The following is a 14,761-nucleotide window of genomic DNA, read 5'->3' on the forward strand; positions in this document are numbered from 1 at the left end:
CATGAGTTTAAATTAAATATAAACATATTTGGATCAAATTCTATGTCGATTTATATAAATCATTTAATAAATATGTAATTTTTGGATTAATCAACATAGTTCGAATTTAATATGACTCTGACTTATTTAATAATGATATAAGCCAATCTAATTATAAACATAACTTATTTAACATATTTTATAGGTCAATTGAATAATAAGTATGTCAAATTAAAAGATTAATAGTATTGATTCAAATAAAATCTAATTCAACCTAATTATTAAATAACATAATTCCTATTCTTATTATTCGATGTATATCAATTGTTTGAGTTTAACACTGTAGGAAACACCAACATGAATTCTGAACAGTACCTATTTCGTATGCAAGGATTGCAGATGGGAGTCGGTCTTATTTGAATGAAAAGAAGGAAGAAAGGAAGAAAATTTTTTATAGGAAGGGACATCACCATGCTACATGGTGAAGGCTAATTATGAGAATGGTGGTGAGACATATTATTGAAGTCTCATAATGACAATTCCATTGCATCCCAGTGGCACAAATTCCAACTTGTATGTATAAGAATCAAGCTTCCACCAACCTGAAATTTTCTTGAGAATCTCGAAGCCAAGCAGATCCCTTGAATCAATCAATCTTATTTGTTCCTTCCACCATGCTTCCAACACAAGGGTATTCATTTGAGGCCATTAATCTAAACAGGCTGTGAGAGTGGCCCTTTCTGGGCCCTTTGTGTCCGCTTAAAAGGGACACCCACCCACTGCTCACCAGCCTGGGCCCTCTGTTCAAGATACCCATCCTACTCGACAATGCCCACTCAGATTTACAGGTGAGATGGGTGCATTGCATGGTGCCTGATTTTGAGGCTTCCAGTTCCACGCTCGCCATCACTCAGAAAACTCTGCAACAAAACCCCATATCCACGTATGGCACACATATATAATTTTCAGCCTTTCAGAGCCACTGCTGTTTGCACACCCCACCAAGTTGAAAGAGGATTAATCAATGCATAGCATGGTGGATGACTGTGAATATGTAACAAAATATTTGGATTCTGTTTACATTTCCATGGCCAGTTTTTTTCCTTTTTTCTTTTTTTCATGATGATGGTGGCTTGTATTGCACCTATTAGATCTACCCTAATTCTCCCAACATGGTGAGTTAGACCAATCAAATCTCCAATTCTCTCATGGCAGTTGCCTTTGGTGGCAGTCATAGTCAAGGACTAGTTCACAAGTCAATTTCTTTGGGCACCCCATTTGTTATCTTTTGCTTGTTTTGCATTGCAATTCTGTGTGGATGTTGCCAATATATCACAACTGACGTACTAACATAACATCGTGATGAGATCTCTATAAACGAATACACCATGCAAGCTTATCTTTTAAGGTTCTAGGGAATTTCATTTTCAGATTTGAAGAGATGGAGAACGTTTACCGATAGTGAAGACTCGCTTCAAACCTCCCTATAAAAAGAAAAAAGTTGTGCCCAGCAGCCACAAGGTCTCTGATACTTAAGTGGGAGGGGGAGCAACACTGAGAAAGAGGAGTTTTGTGTGTCCTACCACTTTGTGATATCGGGGATTCCTTTTGTAGATGTGGCCTCTAGAGATCAGTTGGGGCTGTCCATGAGCATGGGGGCATTAAACACTAGTCATTCCAAATTTTGTTGATAAATTAGGTCTGGGAGATTAACAATGCCTTTCATAATATTTCAATGCCTATTGCTTTTAATGAAATTGTTTTCTATGAAAGTATCTTATGGAGAATTGGTATTATTGGGAGAATTGTTTGTTAACTACTTTTTTAAGAAGAATTATAAGTGATTTTTTTTTTTAATTTCTTAAAATTATTTTAAAATTTTACTTAAACATATTTTTTTCTTTAAAAAAACTTTTTATGCTAGAAACAACTTTTTAAAAAAAAAAACATATTTTTAAAATAAAAATGTTTTTTAAAAATATTATCAAATGGACTCTAATTAGCTTGCTCGTTGGATTCATGTGACATCCCAGGCGACAAGTCCCCACATATTCCCCTCTTTCTTTAGTGCCTAAGGCTTCCATGGGGTGGGAAAACTATCTCATTCTTTCATGTGGAGCCACCTAGGTAAATTGATTTTGAACTTGCATGAGGAGCTACCTACGAGGATTGCTTTTGAATTTGAAAGGGCTCCCCCCCACCCCCCAAAAATATATTATGTTGTACAAACAAAATAATTATTTTTATTATATTTTGGTAAAGTAGTAGGTAAATTGATTTTGAACTTGCATGAGGAGCTACCTACGGGGATTGCTTTTGAATTTGAAAGGGCTTCCCCCCCACCCCAAAATATATTATGTTGCACAAACAAAATAATTTTTATTATATTTTGGTAAAGTAGACACGATTTTAATGTATTTTGTTGAAGTCATAACTTGAAGACATGATTTTAATGTACTTAGTTAAAGTTGTGGCTTGAAGACATAATTTTAGCATATTTTATTAAAATCATGTCTTTAAAATATGATTCCAATATTGAAGACTTTATTAAAATACATAATAATAATAGTAATATATAATTTCAATAAAAAATAGAAAAAACAATAATAATAAATTAATTTAAATAAATATATATATATATTAGATAAAAGAAAAAAATGAACTAAAGTTTGTCTTGAATCCACAATTCCATGATAATACATTGAAATCGTGTCTTCAAAATAATATAATCATGTTTTCTTGAAGATTTCAAAAGAATATAGTAAATGGTGTTTTTGAAGACACAAATTCACGGTAATGCAAGATATGATGTCTCACATTGAATATTGATAGGGAAGAAAGTTATTGATACTATATAAATATAGACTCCTCTTAATAATACATACATGTTTTTAAGTCGTGAAGATCCTTTTAGGCCTATAGCAAACAATATTTACATAGTTAGGTACGAGTTGTTACAAATAACATCAGACCTTATTCTCAACTCTGATACGAGAGTTTATTTAGTCTATTATGCTTGCATGAGGGGTGTTTATGATGTTTCATATCAGATAGGGAAGACAATTTTTGACTCTATATAAGTATTAACTTCTTTTAATCATGTAGACATATTCTTAAATTGTATTATAAATAAATATCAACACAACTTAGTTGGGCAAAGTGGAAAATTTTTAATAGATATGGGCAAATTTCCAAATAATTGTGGCAAAACTTGAAATTGAGAAAACAAAATGACGATCAATGAAGATTTCTTTGATTTTTTAGAAGTGGCACAAAATAGTGATAAGAAAGAGAAGGGCAATGATAACGATGGATTGAGTCTTTTTTGTAGTGGTCATTGTAGAGGTCACCAAGCCAAGAGGTGGTCCGACTTCAAGTTTCTGGGCCTTGAAGCGATGGTCCACTAGGATGAGTAAAAGGAAGGAAGACAAAGATGGATGGTTAGATTTTTTTTATTTTTTTATTTTTCTTTTTCTTTTTTTCTTTTTAATTTGAAAAGAAATTTGAGATAGTATATTGTGGGGTATTTGGGGTTGAAAACGGATTTTTGTCCATATAGAAGTCCAACATGGATGAAACTTCCATAGATCTAAAATTATTTTTTGAAAAATTGTACTTTAGAAAAAAAATTTCAAAATATCCATACTTTTACTGAAAAACTGAATTTGAAAATAAGATAATTTGCACAATTAAGGTGGGCACGCCCATCTTCTTCTCATGCCTCATTCAATTGAAGGGCCAAGATACCATATTTGGGATGCTACTAGCTATCATTCGCAGTATGGATGCATTAGTCCATGAAATTTGTGGATAACTTCGGATTCATTGGCTAATGATGGTTGGAGTGGCCAGGGGTTGCTTCTCTAGATCCACGTGTCATTGGTGGGGGTGGGCGCGATGAGTGCTCAACACTCGACCATCTTTGTGCGAGGAGGAATGTGTCCAATATCAACCACATTGTGCAAACAAGTTTCATTGGAAGGGTTTAAGAGAAGTGAGAATGAATATTCTAGAAGGTTTATATCACTAAGTACGACTCATGATTTAGACAAACATCCCATATACTTGGACCTTAACAAACACCCATAATTAATTCTTTTCCTCCGCCAAAAGCTTTTCACCTTTGGTGGGATAGTGGGGAAATACAAGCACACCAGAAGCTCAACACAAAGCCCACACTAGCTGAGCCAGCCCAGTAGGTGGTTCTTCAGAAAATGACTGGTTGGACAGAGGCCCAAAGTGAGAGAGGGGCCTTAAAAGAGTGGAGAGCTGGTCATCTGGACCATGAGACTTGTACGGAATCGTTCCCAAATATGCTATTTTGCTGGGATGTTCTTATATCATCATTTATATTTTTAATGTTTTGTATTCACAATCTCCTCCTTTCCGGTTCACATTGAGGGATGTTTTTTTAAAAAATTATTATTTTAAAAAATATTATTAGAAAAAAAAAAATGAAAGAAGAAAAAGATCATATTATATTTTATTAATTTATATATTTTTTAAATTTTTATATTTTCTAACTTTTTATATTTTCCTTTTATTCTAAAAATAACAAGAAACTTCTATTTAGAAGTTATTTTTCAATTTTCACTTTAATTTTTATGTCCATAATGTTTTCAAAAATTATTTTTAATTATTTTAAATAAAAATTTTATTCACAAACTTAATAAAATATCATTTTTAATTATTTATATGTATAAAAAGTATTATTTATATTTTTAATTATTTTTTATAATATTTTAATAAAAAAATACTTGAAAATAGTTCAAATTTGTTTTAAAAATATAATATTTTTAAAATAAATTATTTCTAATTAAAACTTTGTGAAAGTGATTAGTATGCTATTAAATTAAAATTTATTTCCTATTTTTAAAATAAAACATTATCTTTAATAACAATTTCCAAATAACCCATAAATATTGCATTTGACAATCTCATCTTACTTAGTCCAATCCGTAGCCTAACAATCTCATTTTTTTTTGCTTACTTTTGAGAAGTCTCAATTTGACTAAGTAAACAACCTCCGGCTATTGTATTCAAGCATATAGAAAACTCCACTTTATTTTTTAGGAGTTTCCGTTGGAAGATGTGTAGGTACTTTGAATGGGTGAATGAATTTAACCCATTATTGAAACCTAAAAGTCTCAAGAAGCCAAAATGTTTTGGCTTATTGAAGGTGAACATTCTTTTTCTCCCTTTTAGAGTTTATATAAAGAAAGACTTAGACTCTCTTTAGAGGTTAAGTTTTTTAATTTTGTTGTCAAAATCATCAAACATTTCTTTCCTTCTTTCGTTGTAATAGAATCAAACAAAATTTAGTTCGTTAGAAGTGGTTACAAGGTGTTGTTATTGCCATTTGAAAACCATTTTATCTTGGGAGATAGATGTTTTGTAATTCTCAAAGTACCAACGGAGAAGATAAATTTGTTTTAAGGATATTATAGCTTCGCGAGACTTTATTTAAAACTTAGAAGGAGAATGAAAGAATTAAGATTAGACTTTATTTAAGAAAAAAAAATGTTGTATCCATGAAGCTTTCATACAAATATTGCTAATTGAAGAACTAAAGATAAAACAATCACACACACGATACACAAGATTTTAATGTGATTTGACCAATTATGTCTACATCTAAGGATGGGAGAAAATTTGACCAATCATAACTATTAAGTTCCAAAACATTTCATGTTTTCTTACTTCTTATATTCACACATTGAACCACAAGTCTTCTCGTTTTATCGAGTATCTTATGTTTTTTCTCACATCCCTATTTACCTTGTATAATCTCTACATCCTCATCTTCATCTCATAACTTTTTCCCTTCACAATGTAGAATAGTTATTAAAAAATTAGATACGTTTGTGACAAAATACCATAAGACTACCTAAACAAATAAGCAACAAATGAAGGATGATGAATGAAAGGGATGGTCATGGAGGGACCATTCAAAAAAAGGGTGATGGAGAAGGATCATAAATATGAATATTTCCTAAAGGTTTGTGTCACATTCACTTGGGCTTACAATATACTAAACAATGGCCATGCATACTAAAAAATACATGCAGCTTCTGGCACATTAATTAAATGTGCTTGGTGATAATCATTGGATAGAAAGTCGCATAAGAAGTTAACCTTCCTATATATAGAAGTTAAATAACCAATCTTTTATTACAATGCCCATAACCCTTCCGTCACTTTATTGCCTTAAACAACAAAAGTGTCTTCTATAGTGATTGTTCATTTGTGGGCTCCTACAAAATGTGCATATTAATTCATCAATCTACACTACCAGAAATATTTTTTATATATTTTTGTTGTTTATAAAAGAAAATTTCTATGTCATTTCCTTTTCTTTTCATGATGTTTGTAAAGATTCAAAGTAAATGGTCCAATTGGTTTCATAAAGGATGAGACCATGGGAGGACTTTGAAAAGGTAAAGAAGGAATCCGTCTATCCCGTCATGGGTCAATTCTACATTATTTCCTGACCTCCCTCGAGTGGTTTCATCCATGGACCATTTTTGAATTTTCTTCGTTTCATCAAAATTGGGGAATAATTTCTATTTAAATAATCATTCTTTTTTGAAAATCAATATATACACATTTCATATTTAAATTGTTGAAATAAAAAAAATAAGAAATCAATTTCATTCTTGGATTATTTTTCGGGATAAGAGTAAAAATTAAAAAATCTATTTGAAATCTGAAATATTATTAATAATTTTTTAATATTTTTAAATTAATTTTTATATCTAAAATTTTATTTTTAACCAAAAGGCAATTAATTAAATATTATTTTAAATTTGTAATTAATTAATAATATTTGGTGATAATCGAAACTTAAAAAGTTAAAAGCGAATTTTACATAAAGCATCGGAAAGAGGGAAGGAAAATTCCGATATTGAGATCGGAAGAGCACAAGTGTGGAAGAGAATGATGGTCTCCATACCATATTTGAGCGTTCAAGCAGAGCGTCCAACACGTTCCAGGACTCGACGATTCCACCTTCAAATGTAAGGGCTTATAAATCTGCCATGCGAAAACCTGCTGCTTCTTCACCAATTTCCCAAACCCAATACGCCAAGATCTCGATTCTTGTTGGAGATCCCAATTGCACCACCTCTAGAGTTTCGATATGACCGGACCCCATCAATCTTCTGGCGCTCACAGCATCAGGGATACCATCTGTTACGCCGCTTCGGGTGCTGCTGCAGGTGCGTTCACTTTTAGTTGTGTGTGTTCTTTTTTTTTTGGTTTCAATTTCGAGCTATTTTGTGATATGTTTTGTGGGTTCAGCTGGGGGTTGATTAAATTTATGCGAGAATGTGAAATTTACCCTCCTTTTGGTTCCTCAGAAAGTATTTTCCATTCTTTTTCCTTGCTTGGGTACATTGTATCATCGATTTCATTCCGTGAATTGTGAAAAATTGGGGTGATTTTAATTCATTTGATGAACTGAGTGAAAATTTTTCTTGTTTAGCATGTGAAATTGAAGCCTTAACGGGAACGCAGTTGATGATCTAACTTCACAAGTGTGATTTGTTTGCCTTGTAGGTGCAATTGCTGCCACTTTTGTCTGCCCATTGGATGTGATCAAAACAAGATTACAGGTCCATGGCCTACCTGAAGTTCGGCATTCTGGCGTCCGAGGCAAGCTGTAATTTGTATTTTGCCTGGATTTTGTTATTGAGTGGTAATAGGATGTTCTATTTAGCTTTGGATATTAAGAAGCCTTTCATGAATTCATTTTTCTGAAAGGCTTTTGGTTGAAGTTACTTGTACAAGTTTGGAATTGGACTCTTGACCAAGTATATGAATTTTATGCCAATGAACGTGGAAGAATTGGGTATGGGAGCTTGGTTTCCAATAATCAGCAGTGTTCTGCTTATTCAGAGATGCATTTTTGTGATTTTGAATGGATTCAGTTCTTGAAAAAGGGGGGAAAACATTAACAAATATGAAAGACACATTGACAATTGTGGTTATATCACGACATACCCATACCAAATTACTTCGTCAAGACCCAACACTAGCTATGCAATTCTTAGCCTAGAGGCTGGCGAAGCTAATGTAACAACATATTGCAGTACAGTCATGTGTACAATGACTTTTTTTAGTAGATTAGGCTTTATTTATTCATTGAGTTATTTTATCTCTGATCTCATTAACCGTTGCCTCTCTCTCCCCTGCTCCCCCTGTTTTTTTCTAGTAAATCATAAGGTAGACAAATCTTATAGGAATTATAATTTGTAAAACATCTCCTTACTGCCCTAGCTTGGTGCTTATTCATCTTCTAGATACTGCTGCTTTCCACATGCCTACTCTGAAGGATTATGTGATAGGACTGGTGGATTTTGTTACTCTCCTCTTCTCGATGCATGCATTTTCTAACTGTTCTCTGCTTTTGTTTATCTTTCACATGCATTGCTTGATGACTGTAGGTTGCTTTGCTGACCCTATTACAGTAGTTCCAAATTAGGAATTTAATGAAAATAGTTTAGACACTTTCCTTTTCACTATTTTCATTTGATTTTTAGTTCAAAAAGTGAAACGTGGATTGAACTTTTTCTTTTGTTCTTCTTCGTTTCTGTATGGGTCAAAATGCCACATTTTTTTAATGCTCTTATTTTTTGGCAAAAAGCAGGTAGCGTCATTATTACAAGCCTAGAAAACATAATAAGGACAGAGGGTTTGAAGGGAATGTATCGTGGCCTTTCGCCAACAATATTGGCACTACTTCCTAATTGGGCCGTGAGTATTACTTTTCTTGAGTTCCTTCCAAAAAAGAATCAGTAACTGGGACCTCTTCTGTCATTGAAGGAGGCATTTCATCTTTGAATTCTTTCTTGATTTGTTATAAACATGTGGTTGCTAGTTTTCCCTTAAGAATAATTTTGGCATTCTTAAGAGGAATTTTGTGAACTAAAATGAATTCTAGATTTTGCTTCACAAAGCTATATTGTCCCTTCTCCATCATTTGTTTCTTATTATATATTTCTCTTTTAAAGAGAATTCTTGTGTCGAGGAATGATTTGCTTTCCCTATTAATTTGGTTAGACAGGAGTAACAAGTTTAAATATACTTAGCGAAATTGAAAAGATGCTTTATTTAATAAGTAAGAAGGAATTTATTAGTAAAGGCGCCTAAGAAAAGGGGGCAAAACCCACAGGCACTGGAGGTATACATTGAGTGCCCAATGGGGCTGAAACGCAACACCTTGAAAAATTTAGCGAGGATTCAGATTATCTATGAAACCCAACAGAGACACAAAGCCTACATCCAAAGACTTCTTAGTTCATAAGAATGGAGAACGAATAAAAGACTCCTTTCAAGCTTGAACCAACTGTTCCAAATTCTCAAAAGTCCTCCAATTCTGCTTCCTCCATAATGTCTAAAACAAGAAAAGGAGAGCTGCTAACCAACTTTTCTATGATCTTTCCCAACCAAGCTCCCATGACACCCTAATAAGACCTCTTTGACTGACCCAGGAAGAACCCAAGAAAGACCAAACAAAGAGAGCAGAAAACCCCAAAGAGTGCCAATATGCTAGTGGATCAGAACATCGTTGGCTAACTCTTCCTCATTCTTACACAAGCAACACCAGTTTGGGAAAGGCCACCCCCTCTTTTCTTCAATTGATCTCCCCACTTTTAAGATTTTTCCAAGTGTACACCGGTGTGTTTTTTTTCTATTCTTTTCTTTTTTTGCTGGGACACAACTTGAATTAAATTAGGGGTATGCGCTCAGTATTGGAACTCACACTACGGGCACTTTTTTTCTAATCTGTTGCTGGGAATCTGTCAGATTGGAATGAGAATAGCCTAGTTGGAATCCATGTTTTATTGAACATTTGAAGGATTGAAAGATGGAGTAGGTGAATGTTTGCTTTGTGATTCTCTATGAGTGAGAGGAAATAGTCATTCTATGTTGCTTTGGAAGGGATTGGGGTGGTGGGGTTTAGTGGGGGTGTGTGTGTGTTTTTACCCCTTTGATCTCCAGTGTGGTCTGAAATAGCTGGATACCTGCTAAGGTTCATTTAGTTGTTTGGATGGCATCTTCAAACAAGATTTTAACCATTGATAATCTGGTGCATTGGGATCTGGTGCTTCCTTATGGGTGTTGCATACAATGTTGTCAAATACATTTTCATGGGTGCTCAATGACCACTATGAAGCTAACCTCTTTGTCTATCACTTGTTCTCATGGATGTACTGCAACTGATTCAAGATTACTTTTATGATGCTTTTTGTGGGTTACAGTTTTTTTTCCTTGTTTTGCTCCTTTTTCCCCTTTAGAGCATACTGTTATCTGTTTTTTTCCTACAAATTTGTGAGCCTAATCTGCCACTTGAACATATTTATTCTATTTGTTTCCTCAAAATCAACGTTGATATTCAGGCTATAGATTTGACTCATTTATACACAACTTTTCTTCTTTCATCTGCCTTCAACAAAGATATGCAGAATATCATCCTATTTTCTTTATATTCTCCAAGTGACAGAAGTGCTCATTTCTCATGTAGGTGTACTTCACAGTGTATCAGAAATTAAAAGACGTACTGCATTCCCATGGTTTGTTTCTTAAGATGTTCCTACCTTGAAAAATGCGGTTTTGTTTTTCTTGGGCTTATGTCAGACACATTACTTCATTTTCTAAGCTTTGATATCCTACAACCTATTGAGATTGGTGAAGTTTGTTGTGTTGGTTGGTTGGTTTGATTGCTTCAAACATTTCTATTGCAATGCTGCAGTGGATAGCAGCAGTCAACTTACAATTGGTGCAAATGTGATAGCTGCTTCAGGAGCTGGGGCTGCCACAGCAATTACAACGAATCCATTGTGGGTTGTTAAGACCAGACTCCAAGTAAGTTATGCATCACTGTGTTCTGATTCCTTCTGATACCTATAGAAGAACATCGTAAGATGTTTCTCATATTTTGCTCATCTCTGTGGTCCCTTCCATTGGTATGCACATAATATAACTTAGAAGTTAGACCACATATTACTAAACTTCCAGCATTTTAATATTGAAGAGAACAAATGTTTTGTGAGATAAGCGGGAATGAAGGATATACACACTCAGGAGATCCTATAAATATGATGCTTGCTACTCTTTGAACAGGATAAGATTAATTTTGTTAATCTTTGTATTTTGTTGCCTTAATTGCTTAATAGTAATATGCTCCTGAGCTTAGTATTGTATTAGAATATTGAAATATTAAACAAAATGGAATACTATAACCTATCAACATAAGATTATGCTTGCTGTTACATTAGTTTCAGACACATGCAACAGGTCTAAAATGTTGTTTTGAGGCATCTCTTGGAAGATGTAAGTAAGTTGTGTTTGGATCATGGGAAGTTTGAGCTAATTATGAGTAAAAAAAACGATAAGGAGGGAAAAGGTAAGGGAAAAAAAGTCCAAGCTAATGAATAATTATAAAATATTTTATGGAGAATGAATAATTTGAAAATATTTTAATTATAAAATAATTTTCATTATATTTTATTGTCTTTTGCATTTTCCTTGTTAAACCCAATCAGAGAGTTAGAGGTTCCTTTCAACGGAATTATGCTGGAACGCCAATTTGTTGTAAATAATTCTCTATAATAGGATATTCATATTGGGGTGCATGTTGTGTTATTTCTTGTATTTTTGGGACACCTTACTTAAAAATACACCTTCCTACTTTCTATCCTTTGGCCTTTGGTTTATCCTCCATCCGCCTAATCATTTTGTAAATTTAGTCTGTATCATCTGAGTCATAAAACTATCTTATCTATTGGCTTGAAATGCATTTCCTATTAACTAATGTACAACTGCTTGTTAGATGGAATCTCTTCCACAGAACAATGCCTGAACAAGCTACTAGAAAATGGAATCCCCAGAAAAAGTGCACAAATTAAATCTCTCTAGATAGGCAGTAATCTGATAGTTACACTAAAAATCTCTAAGGTTCATCTTTCTTATCTAGTTATCAGAATTGACTAATTTGGGCAATACATGAACTATGGTTGATGCTTAATCAATCAAATTAAATAGGAGGTATATCTCTCCAGGCCACTTTCATGTGATCCTTAAGAAGATCTAGTATTTTTACCAAACAAGAATTCTTGTGTTGGAAGGCTAGGGGTAAAAAGAGGTTAAACTTCCATCATTTAATGTGGGGTGCGAATGTTAACCATCAGAGTGATAAGACCTAAGCATTTGTTAACTATGTAACAATCAACCATTCCCTCATTAAAATCCCTCTCTGATATTTGCTTCTCTAATTCCTCATCCTTACTTTTCCATTTTTTGTGGGCACTAGGAATGGAGGCAACAAGATTTTGAAGTTTGATGCCCTATTGTTTTGCTGATAAATTCATGCCCTTCAGTCTTTGAACCCAAAACCCTAGTAAGAAAGAGTGCTACCTAAGCAGAAAGGGTAGGGTGGGAAAACTGGGTTGAAACAGTAGAATAGTTGATATTATTCATTTATTGCACCTTTACCTCAATTCTGAACCTGTTGTACTATTGCTTTCATAACATTTTTGGTTATTTATCCCCTTTTGTTCCCAAAACCATTGCTAAACATTTTTTTTTTCTGTTTGGATGTTTGAAGCTTTGCTGCTGCATGATGGTATAAGAGTAAACTGTCCTAGATATTCTCTGAAAAGCTTGGACATGGTTTATAAAAAGGATGTCTCAAAAGAACTTTTTTTATGCGATACTTTGATAAAGATTGTGAATCAGTGACAATAACCCTACCAAACCAACATATCTTAATGCTTTATCATATCATTTTGATTTTGTTTTGGATATTCATTTGTTTTATCCTTGTTTAGACACAGACAATGAGGCCAAATGTGGTTCCTTACAAAGGCATATTTTCTGCTTTGAAAAGGATTGCACAAGAGGAAGGCATTCGAGGATTGTATAGGTCAGTGTCTCTTTGTTTAATGTTCAAAATGTAATTGTGGAGATTAATTGAGCCTTTGGTATCCATAATCTGAAACCCTAAAAAATGAAACTGCAAATTGATGCAACTTGTCATTCTCTTTTCTTTCTTTATTATTTTTTTCTTCCTCTGCCTTTTTAGACTTAACCTGAATATAAATTTACAAATACCAAGAATAGCCCATTCTTGTTGGAAATGTTGGCGTGCAAAAGGTCCATACTTTTTATTTTTTTTGAATTTTGGTAGAAATATTTTGTTTAGTAGTTTTGGTGTCATAATGCCATTGTGATGCTTTCAACAGTGGCCTTTTGCCTTCATTGGCTGGAATAACTCATGTTGCCATCCAATTTCCAGCATACGAGCAGATGAAGTCCTATTTAGCTAAAATGGGTAATATGTTTGATTTTTTCTTACTTCTTAATCACGGGTAGAAGAATCTTGTGTAATTTTTTGTTTTGCTGAAGTTCAGGTGATACCACAGTTGATGAACTAGGTCCTGGGAATTTTGCAATTGCCTCATCCTTCTCTAAAGTACTTGCCTCCGTGATGACTTATCCCCATGAGGTTCGTTTGTGCTGGAATACCATAATAAACTGATGAAGGAGAAGGTCTAATCACCCAAAAGATTGGATCTTTTATACTGTTGTTTCTACCATAATGTTTGACTTTCACATCACCAGGTTATTCGTTCAAGGCTGCAAGAGCAAGGGCAGGTCCGGAATTCAGAGAAGCACTATTCAGGTGTTATTGATTGCATTGAGAAAGTGTACAGAAAGGAAGGTCTTCCTGGTTTCTATCGTGGCTGTGCAACTAATCTATTGCGGACAACTCCATCTGCTGTTATAACTTTCACCAGTTTTGAGATGATTCATAGGTTTTTACAGCGACTTCTACATCCGGATGCAAAGCATTCATCAGCCAACCCTAATTCTGATGGCCATATTAAACCTCAGCGTGAAAATGGGAGAACCGTAGTAGAACAAAATGACTCCAGTGTAAGGCAGTCACAAGCTCAATCTACTAGTAACAGAACTCCAATTCCTATTGGAAACAAGGAGCAGCTACCTGCAAGCCACTGATTGATTAGTGTTTCTTGTCAACCTTATTTACCCCATTACAGAAATTTTCTGCAAAACTGATTAGGTTAAGCCACTCCAGTGTGAAGCTGAATAAAATGAGATCAATTTTTTTATTTGGCGTGAGAATTGTATATTTATGTAGCTTTTTTTTTTTTTTTTTCTTTCCAATTTATTTTGTGACATTCATCCATTTTGCTGCAAGTTCTCTGCTTATTTTCAATTTTATTTTGCTTTCTTTTGAGGTCTAGACACTTAGTATTGTTCATTTCTTGACGACCATAAAGAAAACAATGTTGTTGGATTAACTATTATAATTTTATAAAATATTATTATTTATTTTTCTAAAAAAAAAAATACAATTTATCGATTTATTAAAATGTTAATATGAATGTTTTATAATTTCTATTAAAATATTAGCTTTCTTTTTAATATAGAAAACATATTTTACATATTTATTTATTATTAATATTATTGTTTACAAAATTTACATTGTTCATTTTAGAAATTATTATCTATTTTTATTTATTTTTTATAATTTAATATTTATTTTAGAGTAAATCAAAATTTCTATGAATTTTTTAAACATTATAATTCAATGTTTAATTTTTAAAAATATCATTATTTATTTCTATCGAAAACAAATATAATTCTAATATTTAGATAATGAATTTACAAATTTTGAGAAAGTTTGTATAAAAGGTAAAATATTTATACATAGATAGGCTATTGTTTTAACGGCATGTATGAAAAATAATTTTAA

General features: G+C 33.2%; 1 protein-coding gene across 1 annotated transcript; it reads left to right on the top strand.

Annotated features, from left to right (window-relative positions):
- The first annotated feature begins 6,837 nt into the window (after positions 1-6,837).
- Positions 6,838-14,114, top strand: LOC100264527 (nicotinamide adenine dinucleotide transporter 1, chloroplastic). Its single transcript, XM_010645902.3, has 9 exons — positions 6,838-7,196; positions 7,537-7,632; positions 8,627-8,733; positions 10,505-10,553; positions 10,733-10,845; positions 12,810-12,904; positions 13,224-13,312; positions 13,392-13,486; positions 13,603-14,114. Exons 1-9 carry the CDS (start codon positions 7,118-7,120, stop codon positions 13,999-14,001), a joined length of 1,122 nt encoding a protein of 373 aa, XP_010644204.1. The 5' UTR covers positions 6,838-7,117; the 3' UTR covers positions 14,002-14,114.
- Positions 14,115-14,761: the final 647 nt, after the last annotated feature.

Source organism: Vitis vinifera, chromosome 1 (genome assembly GCF_030704535.1).
Source record: "Vitis vinifera cultivar Pinot Noir 40024 chromosome 1, ASM3070453v1".
Taxonomy (NCBI): Eukaryota; Viridiplantae; Streptophyta; class Magnoliopsida; order Vitales; family Vitaceae; genus Vitis; species Vitis vinifera.

Bases quoted from the DNA above. Each gene is read 5' to 3' on its own strand.
- LOC100264527 (XM_010645902.3), top strand. From the start codon at position 7,118: ATGACCGGACCCCATCAATCTTCTGGCGCTCACAGCATCAGGGATACC. The intron at 8,734-10,504 runs GTGAGTATTACT...TTTCTCATGTAG, and splicing joins CACTACTTCCTAATTGGGCC to GTGTACTTCACAGTGTATCA. The intron at 13,313-13,391 runs GTAATATGTTTG...GCTGAAGTTCAG, and splicing joins GTCCTATTTAGCTAAAATGG to GTGATACCACAGTTGATGAA.